General features: G+C 37.5%; 1 protein-coding gene and 1 long non-coding RNA gene across 19 annotated transcripts in view; both read left to right on the top strand.

Moving 5' to 3' along the window:
* Window positions 1-12,140, top strand: part of LOC139971165 (protein phosphatase 1 regulatory subunit 12A-like) — a 142,375-nt gene that overhangs the window by 3,382 nt on the left and 126,853 nt on the right. For 17 of the 18 annotated variants that reach the window (XM_071977537.1, XM_071977415.1, XM_071977406.1 and 14 more), the window contains exon 2: window positions 1,356-1,486. In XM_071977537.1, the coding sequence (XP_071833638.1) occupies window positions 1,356-1,486 (131 nt within the window). Of the gene's footprint in view, window positions 1-1,355; window positions 1,487-1,910; window positions 1,962-12,140 lie in introns of those variants that run through there. The other variant, XM_071977546.1, reaches the window with a different exon arrangement.
* LOC139971289 (uncharacterized) lies at window positions 1,968-10,674 on the top strand. Its single transcript, XR_011794352.1, has 2 exons — window positions 1,968-9,042; window positions 9,231-10,674. It is a non-coding gene; the product is annotated as an uncharacterized lncRNA (long non-coding RNA).

Raw genomic sequence — 12,140 nt, 5'->3', positions numbered from 1 at the left:
AATTGCAACGAATGTAGCGTAGAGGAAACGTCAGCACTCTGACAAATGGCGGCATATGATATAAACATGTACTATTGGGCTGAAATTAGTTCTCTTTCAAACCACAGCAACTTAACCGATTATATTCAGAATAGTATTATAATGTAACATCAAGATGTGTATGATGCTGTTCTTACAAATGGACAGTATATACTTTGTTAATACTGTCAGTGTAGGAACATTGCTGTGCTAAATTGGAAAAACCTTAGAGGAAGATCAAATACAGACAGAGATGCAATAGGATATGCCAGATTCCTATTGTTCTAACTTGTTTTCTGCCACTAATTAATGTACTTTTTTGAGTTTGCTTGTACTGTACACAAAATGTGGTAATATAATAGCCCCGACATGTTAATCTGGTAGACTTATTATCCTGGAAGCAGCTTTGGAAAGTATCCCGGAGTATCCCGGAAGTACTGTATTAATTAATTAGTAACTTTGGGGGGGGGGGGCAATTGCAGACTACCATCACTTCATCAGATCTGCCTTGAAAGCAAAAGGAACTATATGATTGCTTATTACACTGCTTATGTTCACACAGTTTAATCCATTGGTGTTTAATTATCAGGTATATAAATGATATGCTGTGAGTCATAACTTAATCAGCCCTTCCTTAGGTTTATATGGTGTGTAACAACAACAACAATAACAACATCTGGCCTATTACAGACTTTACAGTACATGATCTGAATTATACAGTACAAGCATACATTTGGGTCTGTAATTTATGCTGTATGTACAGTAGTGTACTATACACAATTGTATGTCAAGATGTAGTGCAATGAACAGTACAGTAACTTTAGTTTGAATCCTTAGGCCAACTAGAAAAAAAAATGGTAATACATGTCTTGTCCACGAATGCATCTGTTCTACGCTCTGTGCTTAACCCAGCCCCCTGCTTGTGTTTTGGAGTAAAGTGTTTATCCTTTTTTTCTTTTTTTGAATAAAGTGTTTAAACTGTTCCTGAGAGGTAATGTTCAGGGTATGGAAAAACAACTGACATGTGCAATTATTATAAGTGATTTTGTTTTTAATACCAAAAATGGCAAGGAATCTCCCCAGTATTTCTTCAACATATTTTGCGTTAAGCTTGCATTTTAAACCGACGGGCAGTGGGTATATACTTTCATTGCAGATCTACCCATGATTTATTTATATTTGTAGTCCTGAATTACCTGTACAGACTCACGCACAGTATTTAGTAAGTACTTAAATTAAGGCTGTGTGTACATAGATGCAGGTAGGTGCCACAGTACACACTATTTATATATATTTCTGCAGACTACATTTACATCTCTTGTTTCGTCTTTTTTTAGGCTGTAATCGATGAAAACCAGGACATGGTAGAGTTTCTCCTGGAGAATGGCGCCAATATAGAGTCCCAGGACAATGAGGGTTGGACTCCACTCCATGCAGCAGCATCCTGTGGTTTTATAGACATAGCAAGGTGAGAAAAAGGGTGTAGGTAGGGTCTATATGGGTGATTAGTGTGTATAGAGGATCAATGAATTGGGAATGGGCGGGGGGACAGGATGGACACTGGGTACCATAAGGATTTCACCTAACTCCATGCAGCAGCATCCTGTGGTTTTATAGACATAGCAAGGTGAGAAAAAGGGTGTAGGTAGGGTCTATATGTGTGATTAGTGTGTATAGAGGATCAATGAATTGAGAATGGGCGGGGGGACAGGATGGACACTGGGTACCATAAGGATTTCACCTAACTCCATGCAGCAGCATCCTGTGGTTTTATAGACATAGCAAGGTGAGAAAAAGGGTGTAGGTAGGGTCTATATGTGATGAGTGTGTATAGAGGATCAATGAATTGGGAATGGGCGGGGGCACAGGATGGACACTGGGTACCATAAGGATTTCACCTAATTCCATGCAGCAGCATCCTGTGGTTTTATAGACATAGCAAGGTGAGAAAAAAGGGTGTAGGTAGGGTCTATACGGGTGATTAGTGTGTACAGAGGATCAATATATTGGGAATGGGCGGGGGGACAGGATGGAAACTGGGTACCATAAGGATTTCACCCCACTCCATGCAGCTCTATCATGTGGTTTAATAGACATGTAGCAAGTAGGCTTGCACGGTAAACAAGTTTTAGTACCGAAATTGTTTTTTTCCTACCAAATTTCGGTACTATTTTTTATTTTAAGAAAACCTAAAAACTGAAAAACCGAAAAAAAAAACAAAATGTGAATTGCAAATAGTGGAAAAAACAAAGTTCAAGCTTCCATCCATCATTTTTTGACTTTGGTTTCCCCGATTTACCGTTCTTTTTGCAATATGAAAGTAAATTGCAACAAGAGAAACCTTTTCTGCTAGACGACATTGTCAGCTATGATCGGCACACGCCATTCCCAGTACTTGAGGGTGGATAGCTAGGCCTAACATTAGGCTATGCAGCCCTAATATGCATGAATCAGTTAGGTGACCTTGTAGTATTGAACTGACCTTGGTGGCCAATGTTAGTAGTTGTGAGAAGTACACACTCAAATGACGAGATGCAGTTCAAAATAAATTGTTATATCCAACGTGTTTGTCCTATTTATTTTGTTCTTATTATTTAACTTCAATTTAACAGTAGAGAATATGGAGAAAATCTTTTCAAACCCATTGAGCACAGTTCGTGTTCAAAAAATGATTGATAAACTTGAAAGGTACATTGCACAATCCACAATACCATACGACATGTACAGCCGCGTAGGCAGCTGGCCCAGAACACAGGCCTTGCAGTGAGAAAACATTTAAGCAGGGCTCTGTGAGTTGAACAACAGAGTAACATTAGACCAATCCCAGTCCCAATATTCACAAGATACTGTACACCTGGCGTCAGGCTTGAGTAAAGGAATATTAAAGGAGTAAAAATGTTGCATACATGGCTGGAAATTACAGATGTTGCTGTTGGACAATTCTTCTTTGTATGCTAATTAGATTTAATTTTCTTATCAGTTATCAGACAAGGCATCTCTCAGTTGGTTTTTCGTTTACGTTGATGAACACATGTTTCAAACTGTAACACTTTTGCGAGGGATATTTTCAACTTGTACTTGAAAGTGTAGACGCTAAATTCTCTTCACTCCTTGAAAAGAAATTTATTTTACCGCCAAGACACCACCTGCGAACATGGCTAGATCCTCGTACAATTTGGTACCTTCGAACACTTTGTCAGCCACTACTGAATATATTCCAATCATATTGTAAAGCTATTTTTTTTTACGATCTCCAATTGGTCATAATGGGGTTTACGCTCGGCCCTAATTTCCGAAAATGTAACATCTTAATAGCGTGGATATGGGGTAGCGCAATTGATTGTAGTTTCTCGGAAGGGTATTACAATAACATAGATGTTTAGGAAGATTATCCATTTGGGGCAAAAAATGTTTGTGTTAACCAACGAATTCTATTTTATCATCATTAGCTGGTTAAACAGCAAGCAACCAACCGAGCAACTCCTTCCTTAGTTAACAGAAATTCTTAGACAATAGTAAGTAAATATTTACTTGTACTGTCATTATCAGAGTAGTTTTCTAGCTGACGAGACCATCAGGTGATCGGGATGACCGTGATTTTTTTCTGAATGTGTAAAAGTAAGTTGGCCTGACGTTTCGATCCTAGCAGGATCTTCAAAGGCTAAATGACAAGTAACAGTAACAGTAGGGACAATTTTTTTTTCTGAAAATGAATTTGAACTATGTGAAGTACAGTAAACACAAGACAAACAATACGTGTACGTGATGTTAAAACTTTAAGAAAACATTTCACTAACACATTTCTTTTTGACATTTTTACTTCAGTTTAGTTAACGTGTGTATTAAAAAGAGAGTCATGAAGCCAGTAACATTTCTTGAATTTATTTTCGAAACCGTGCAAGCTTAGTAGCAAGGCAACCTGATGATCGCCATAGTGAAGAGAACTCAATGTGGGTGTGAAACTTGAAATGAGTTGCAACCAATGGAATAGTGTGTTTATACATATATCTATAATATATATAGATAAAAGTACTGAGCCTGTATAGTATCCGACCTCTGCAATCACTCAGTAAAAAGCCCACTGATTACAAATAGTTTTACTTAACCTGTAATCCTCTCTTTGGTATTCTTTTGCTTTGTTTTCTTATAATTGTGTTCTCTTAGGTTGTTGAAGTTGATCTATCTGTGGCCAGGATATTTTTCCCCCACACCCCCCCAAAAGAGATGAGAAAGAAAAAAGAAGTACATGATCATGATTGTGTGATTAACAAAAAAGGATAGTTCATTACTGATATAATGGCTTGCATAATGTGACTTTAAAAACTATGCGCTTCAAAGCAAAAAGGTGCTCCCAACAACCATCATTGAAATAAACATTATGGATCCATCACCACCCCATAACTGTACAGTATCGGTGGAGGGGGGGGGGGAGGAGGGGGAGGATGGAGTGCAGAAGTGAACATACTCTTACTAAGTACTGTAACAACCATTATTGAAATTAAAAAAACGGACCCATCACCACCCCACAAATGAACAGTATGGGGGAGGGAGGTGCAGTGCACAAGTGAACATTAGTTTTACTGTATGGCACCAATAGTTGTGGTTGAGTATTTCAGTCTAGGTGAATTGTACAAATAGTTTATACTGTCAGTCCATCACAGCCACATCCTTACAATTGTGGTTTCCATTCATCCAGTTAATTCTAGGCAGGGCTCACTGTTGTGAGTGACTCAATTTCCCTTTTCATTCTGTCACGGTCGGGTGGTCTCAACTCCATTTCATTCATCGGTCAAGCAAGGGGATTTAGAATCCTATACAGACATGATTTTCTGACGTTTGAAAAGAATCTACAGTGTGCGATTTTCTTAAACTGTAGTCTCATGCTGATAGTGGACAGTTAGTAGAAATTTCCGTACCTTCCATGGAGTTGTCTACACATGTTATCTATCACCAAAAGTTGTACTGTTCAAGTTACCTTTCAAGTTAAGTTGGATTATAACTTTGTGTGACTCTGGCCCAGCCATGTTAAAGTCATGTGTTATTAAATCATTCCGTTCTTCTTGATCTTCCCTTCCCATGAGATGATCGAAGTAGAACTTTACTTTTGCCTAGTGACACTGCTCGTAGTTACCATGTTAATGAACTGTAGCATTGTAACGAAGGATATTTTGTGAAAATTGAATATTTTACATTACTTTGGGGTTGTAAAAGGCTTCCAGGTTTTAAGCCTAATGTTTTGGTCCTGATGCACTCTTTGTAAGACTACAGTAACAAGTGATTTTTTCAGGATTCTACTTAGGTCTTTAACACTTCTGTTGAAGATACATGATGAAGTGATCCATTTGGGGAGTCTTGCAAGCAATAAAAAGTACAAAAATCTCCAAGTGTTTTGGGGGCTAAGTGGAATTTCAAAGTTTTGTGAAGTAAAATGTCTTTGTTTCCTGTTCTTAGCTAGAATAAAAAAATATTGCACTCTAAAGTATGTATGTGCATGTTAGGATGTGCTGTTATAGAAAAATCAACAAAGTACTTGATGAATATGGAAGCATTTAGACTTTTAACCTGTGGGTAAACCCAGACAGAGAACTTTCTGTTCATGAAACCCCTACAATGAAAATATTTGCAGACATTGATCTTGAAAATAATGAATAATGCACATAAAAATACATAAATGTTATTCTGCACATGTATGTATTTATGTTTCATGTTACTTTGTATCTTCTAAGTGATGGAATGGTTTTAATGAGAAGCACATGAATGCTTTGGGTTGAATGTTGAGAAGAAGGCAAAGTTCAGTAGTATGCATACCACATAAATTTCAGATTTTTTTCTTTCTTCGAGCTCATTGACTGTGCGCATAGAAATGTCACTGGCATCGGCACGATGGTTCCGATACTGTTTGAATTGTCATCGCACGAGGCCAAGTTACCAGAAAGTTTGCGTGATCACGTCGACTCATAGCCTCCGAGCTACTCGTATGATCGTTGTCTGTGATTTATACCACTTTCATAGTCGCAAGAAATAACTTCAAATGAATTTTCTAACAAACGAATAATGAAAAGTGACAGTCAAGTGTTTGCTCTAGGTATTTATGTTAAAGGTTTATTGTCCCGTTCTACTTTACTACGGAGCTCCGACCTTTTTAATTGACGCTTTGATCGTCCATGCAGCATTGCTGAAAATTTGACTTTTGACAGTGATATGTCGTAGGCTTTTTAGAATCGATAGTCGTTAATTTCAGCTGGTTTTTGTCATGTGATGTTGACTGATCTTGATCGCCTGTCAATGCTTTTAGGGCTATTGAAAGATTCATTATCTGTAATTCCCTGGGACTTGTTCAAGCCCTCATACTGTAGGTGAATTTGGTGTACAAGACTTTTACATGCCCCCAATCTCTCATTGTTCACCTTCGGTCAGGACTCCCCACTTGTTCCTCTTCTCTCTGTCCCCCTCCCCCCTCCCCTTCTGTTCAGTCCATTCATTCCCACTCGTCATGTTCTTACTACTGTACCTCTAATTCGTTTTACAAATCTGCAATTTCAATTGGATCACTCTGAACCTCAGGAAATCATTTATCTGGCATTGCATAGCAAAATATTGCAATGCAAAATTGGTCATTTAAAGTGTGATGCACTGCCAAGGTACAGCAAGCAGCTTTTTGCACACAGAATCTTAGTGTTTTTAATACTTTGTCATCATTTTAACTCATAGATTGGTATGTGAGATTTACGCACTAAATTATTCTCTAAAACCACTTTTTGTGGTTTATGTCGAGTGATATCATTCATGCATTTAGATTCTAGACCAATACAGACAATTTGCCAGCCCCTCCTGCAAAGTGTGTAATCCCCCACAACCTGGTGATTTTACAGTCAAATAAAACCCATTGTTTTGACCTTAAAACAACAACTTGGAATAATCGATGACTCCAAACACATGAATCTGATTTTCTTATCTTTTGACTGGTTTAAGGTTTGGTTTTGTGAGTTTTGGAGATCCCAATGAAAGAGGACATGATAAAACTGAGTCTCACAGCAAACCATAGGAGTTGGCATGTACATGCTAATAATTCCCTTGAGTCTTGTGTATAGTCTGTGCAATATATATGTATGTAACTGGACACAACTTACCATAGAATTACAGTTAGAGACTGTCGGTAACGCAAAAATGTAAAAGACTCAAACGACATACTGTAACAGTACTCTGTGATATTTGTTCTTTTTGGTTGTCATCAATAATTGATGGAAGTGCTGGAAATTAAGCAACTTTGAAGAACAAGTATAAACAGTAAATTGTCATGTTTTCAGTTTGTTCCAAATTTATAATAAATGGTTTGCTCTTTGCTCAGTCTGAAACCCAACTTTTGATTTTCTCATGTAAAAATTATAGAACCAATCAATTTTAAATCATTGTTTGTCCAATAATTAGCTAAATGATATTTCTAGGTACATGTGGACTTTGCGCTTTGTTTGTTAGTAGATATATGAGAATGAAGGCTTCTGTAAGAAAACAAATTCACCCTCCCTCCCCCACCCCCCTCCCCCAAAGGAAAGGGAAAAAGGCTGTTTTGAATAGTGAATGAATTCCTTGAGTTGCTCTCAATGTTTATCTGATCATTTATACTGATTTGTAAAAGTCATAAATTTATGATTTTTTTCCTATTAATCTATGAATTTACTAATTAATGAATTATAGAAATACATCGGTGGACGTCCTGGTCAGCTAACTGTTGCGATTCTATCAAGGGTAAAGTTGTTGTTAGTTCTCATGTGCAATAAGTACAGCAGTGGTGTAGTAGTAGTACAGTATTAATGTATCTATGGATATACCATACAGTGGAAGTAACATGTCTGAGGATCTAATTATACAGAACTGAGGTCGCTGAAGTCAAGTTGAATTGTGTCTAAAACTATTTTGCAGACTTGAAGCAATTGACGAGTGAGGCAGGACAAGTTTGTATTCTGGCAGTTACTTATATTTCCCTGTGAGTACTCATCCATGTGACGAGTGAGGCAGGACAAGTTTGTATTCTGGCAGTTACTTATATTTCCCTGTGAGTACTCATCAATGGGGATTTGTGCTCTTATCTGTACTAGGGGAATTTCCAATAGTAGTATAGTCCGAGCTAACTTAATGCAAAATTTGTAAGCTTGTACTTGTGCTTAGAGCCTTGTACTTAAGGGGAATTATACACACGTACAATAGTCATACTCATGCTGTTGAAACTTGTACTAAAATGTCTGTTAAGTATCTGTTTATTTGTTACAGTAACTTTTAAAATCCCTCTTGAATCAAGCTTATAATTTGCTGGAAGTTTTTACCTTCCATAGAAATAAAATATGCGAACAATTAACAGACTCACTAAGTAGAAATACTATATGAACATCTATACTGGCCTAGCCTGTGCAACCCCCTTGCATACATGGTTTTATTGCAGTAGGCTACAGAGCCCACACAGAGAGTACTGTACTGTGGAATGCAGCTTACAGCATGCAGTGCCACTGTACGGATTAACCAACTGCAACAGACAGTACACAGTAATAAATAACAAAGTGTAAACCTTGTCAGAGTATGATGTCATAGTACTGAGGAATGCAAGCCCCATGGGAAGACTAATACAGTGTATGATATGCATACCATTCTTAGCTGGAATTTCCCCTAAGAAAGTGACTGTTGTGATATCATTGGATTACAGTCTGCAGGTTAGGTTTGTAGGCTGTGGCTGTTGGTTCAGGCCCCTTGGAATTAATGGATTCCCAGGGTGGAGGATTGGTCAGGGTATTGGGCTCGCTGATGAGGTATAATAACGCTAGGCTCATAGGCTGATGAGGTGCAATATCTGGAGTAGTGACAAGACACAATGATAGGGCTCACTGATGACATACAGTAACTGGATTAGTGATGAGGCACAGTGATAGGCTGATGAGGTTCAATATCTGGAGTAGTGACAAGACACAATGATAGGGCTCACTGATGACATACAGTAACTGGATTAGTGATGAGGCACAGTGATAGGCTGATGAGGTACAATATCTGGATTAGTTATGAGCAGTGAAAGAGCTCACTGATGAGGTACAATAACTGGATTAGTGATGAGGCACAGTGATAGGCTGATGAGGTACAATATCTGGATTAGTTATGAGCAGGAAAATGGCTAACTGATGAGGTACAATAACTGGATTAGTGATGAGGCACAGTGATAGGCTGATGAGGTACAATATCTGGATTAGTTATGAGGCACAGTGATAGGCTGATGAGGTACAATATTTGGATTAGTTATGAGGAGTGAAATGGCTTACTGATGAGGTGCAATAACTGGATTAGTGATGAGATACAGTGAAAGGGCTCACTGATGAGGTACAATAACTGGATTAGTGATGAGGCACGATGATAGGCTGATGAGGTACAATATCTGGATTAGTTATGAGCAGGGAAGTGGCTAACTCATCAATGAGGTACAATAACTGGATTAGTGATTAGGTTTATATGGCTCACTGATGACGTACAGTAACTGGATTAGTGATGGGGCACAGTGATAGGCTGATGAGGTACAATATCAGGATTAGTTATGAGCAGGGAAATGGCTAACTGATGAGGTACAATAACTGGATTAGTGATGAGGCACAGTGATAGGCTGATGAGGAACAATATCTGGATTAGTTTTGAGCAGTGAAATGGCTAACTGATGAGGTACAATAACTGGATTAGTGATGAGGCACAGTGATAGGCTGATGAGGTACAATATCTGGATTAGTGATGAGGCACGATGATAGGCTGATGAGGTACAATATCTGGATTAGTTATGAGCAGTGAAATGGCTTACTGATGAGGTGCAATAACTGGATTAGTGATGAGGTACAGTGAAAGGGCTCACTGATGAGGTACAATTACTGGATTAGTGATGAGGCACAGTGATAGGCTGATGAGGTACAATATCTGGATTAGTTATGAGCAGGGAAGTGGCTAACTCATCAATGAGGTACAATATCTGGATTAATGATGTGGTTTATATGGCTCACTGATGTGGTACAATATCTGGATTAGTGATGAGGCACAGTGATAGGCTGATGAGGTACAATATCTGGAGTAGTGATGAGGCAATGATATATAGGGCTCACTGATGTGGTACAATATCTGGATTAGTGATGAGGTACAATGGTTTGGCATACTTATGAGTAGCGGTTTCTGTGTGTACTTGCAAAGATTGCTGTAAATGTTAGAAAATGACACAAGTTTCTAGGCATGCATATTTAAATGGCAACCTGTTTTTATGGTTCAGTTTCTTTCCAGAATTTGAAAGAAACCTAAAGGTTGAAACAGCTTTAAAGTCCTTTTACTGTATATACTGTACAGTATATACATGCAGAACTGTTCTCCAACCAAGCTTGCAGCTCTGTAACCTTATGGGTTGTACTGGTACTCACAGTGTGGATGCCAAAGCAGGAAGTTAATGTACATGAATAGTGTAAAGTTGTATAGTGAACAACAGCTGGAAAGTTTACGAGTTCAGTTTAAAAATAAAAAAGAGCAAAGAGAAAGAAAGGAAGAAAGACAGAAAGAAAGGAAGAAAGAGAAAAAAGATAGAAAACAAAACAAAACAACAACAAATAAAACAAACAACAACACAAAAGACAGAAACCAAAACAAGACAATAACTGGCTGGCAGGCACTTTGACTTAAGATTGACTTATCAACCAATGGAGTGGTTTTGCATTCAATGGTAGCAAGTTGGTGCGTACTTGACATTTTGTAATGAGATCATAAAGTTTCTGTGAGGTAGGTAAACAATACAGTCCAGGCTTGAGTTGACTTCACCTGTATATAGCAGGTATTGCTACAAGCTGGCTGGTAGGTTTGTCTTATTTACATAATTAAATTATTTATATTCATTGTAAAATTATCCATCTTACTCGCCAGTGTACTCACAATGACAGTTTTAGAAAGTAACAGAAGTTTTATTAAAGATCTAAAGTCACTGAGATAAAAACAAACTTTTATAGTATTAATTTCAAGTCAAGCAGAACTTTGATGGTCATGGATTTTGGATTAGGATCGTAGTGCCTTTCAAGGTTGTCAGTTGTCATATTGGCCGTAAATGTTTACATGTTAACAAAAATAGCTCGAAGTTATCTTCAAAAGTAACTTCCTAAAGGCTTTGATCCTTCAAGTTAGTCCTAGGATTGTTGAGGATAATTCAGTACTGTACCCTCAGTGTTTATAAACTACCTTTGGAGTGGCAGTAAGCTGCATGAGCGTGTGTAACCAAAATTTAACTTCCTAGCATATTTGGGGAAGGGAGGGGGCTGACCATTAACATAATGTTCAGGAATAATTGATCACAAAATGCTATATAACATGGTCAAGTTCTACGTATACGAGTGTAAAGATGTACGCAGCAATTTTCTACACAGAAACCTATAGTATTTAATGAGAGAAAAAATCAGTGCTACACATGATGTGAACTCTAAAATTGTTCCCTATCCTGTTAGTGTACTGTATACATATAGCAATTACTATGTGACAATTACTGTTGCAGTGATTGGGGCTAATAATATTGTGTTGATTTGTTTCATCATAAATTCCATAATTTGTGATGGTTACTGTATCAATTAATCCATCATAGATTTCTGCATGCTATACTGTACATGTTTATATAGCATGCATACTGTACATGTTTATATAGTGTGCATACGGTACATGTTTATAGCATGCATGCTGTACATGTTTATATATCATGCATACTGTACATGTATGTTTATATAGCATGCATTGTACAAGTTTATATATCATGCATACTGTACATGTTTATATAGCATGCATACTGTACATGTTTATATAGTGTCCATATGGTACATGTTTATAGCATGCATGCTGTACATGTTTATATATCATGCATACTGTACATGTTTATATAGCATGCATGCTGTACATGTTTATATATCATGCATACTGTACATGTTTATATAGCATGCATGCTGTACATGTTTATATATCATGCATACTGTACATGTTTATATAGCATGCATTGTACAAGTTTATATATCATGCATGCTGTACATGTTTATATAGCATGCATGCTGTACATGTTTATATAGCATGCATTGTACAAGTTTATATATCAT

Source organism: Apostichopus japonicus, chromosome 1 (genome assembly GCF_037975245.1).
Source record: "Apostichopus japonicus isolate 1M-3 chromosome 1, ASM3797524v1, whole genome shotgun sequence".
Classification (NCBI taxonomy): domain Eukaryota; kingdom Metazoa; phylum Echinodermata; class Holothuroidea; order Aspidochirotida; family Stichopodidae; genus Apostichopus; species Apostichopus japonicus.
Note: the sequence above shows the minus strand (reverse complement) of the source record. Positions and strands in the feature narration are given on the sequence as shown.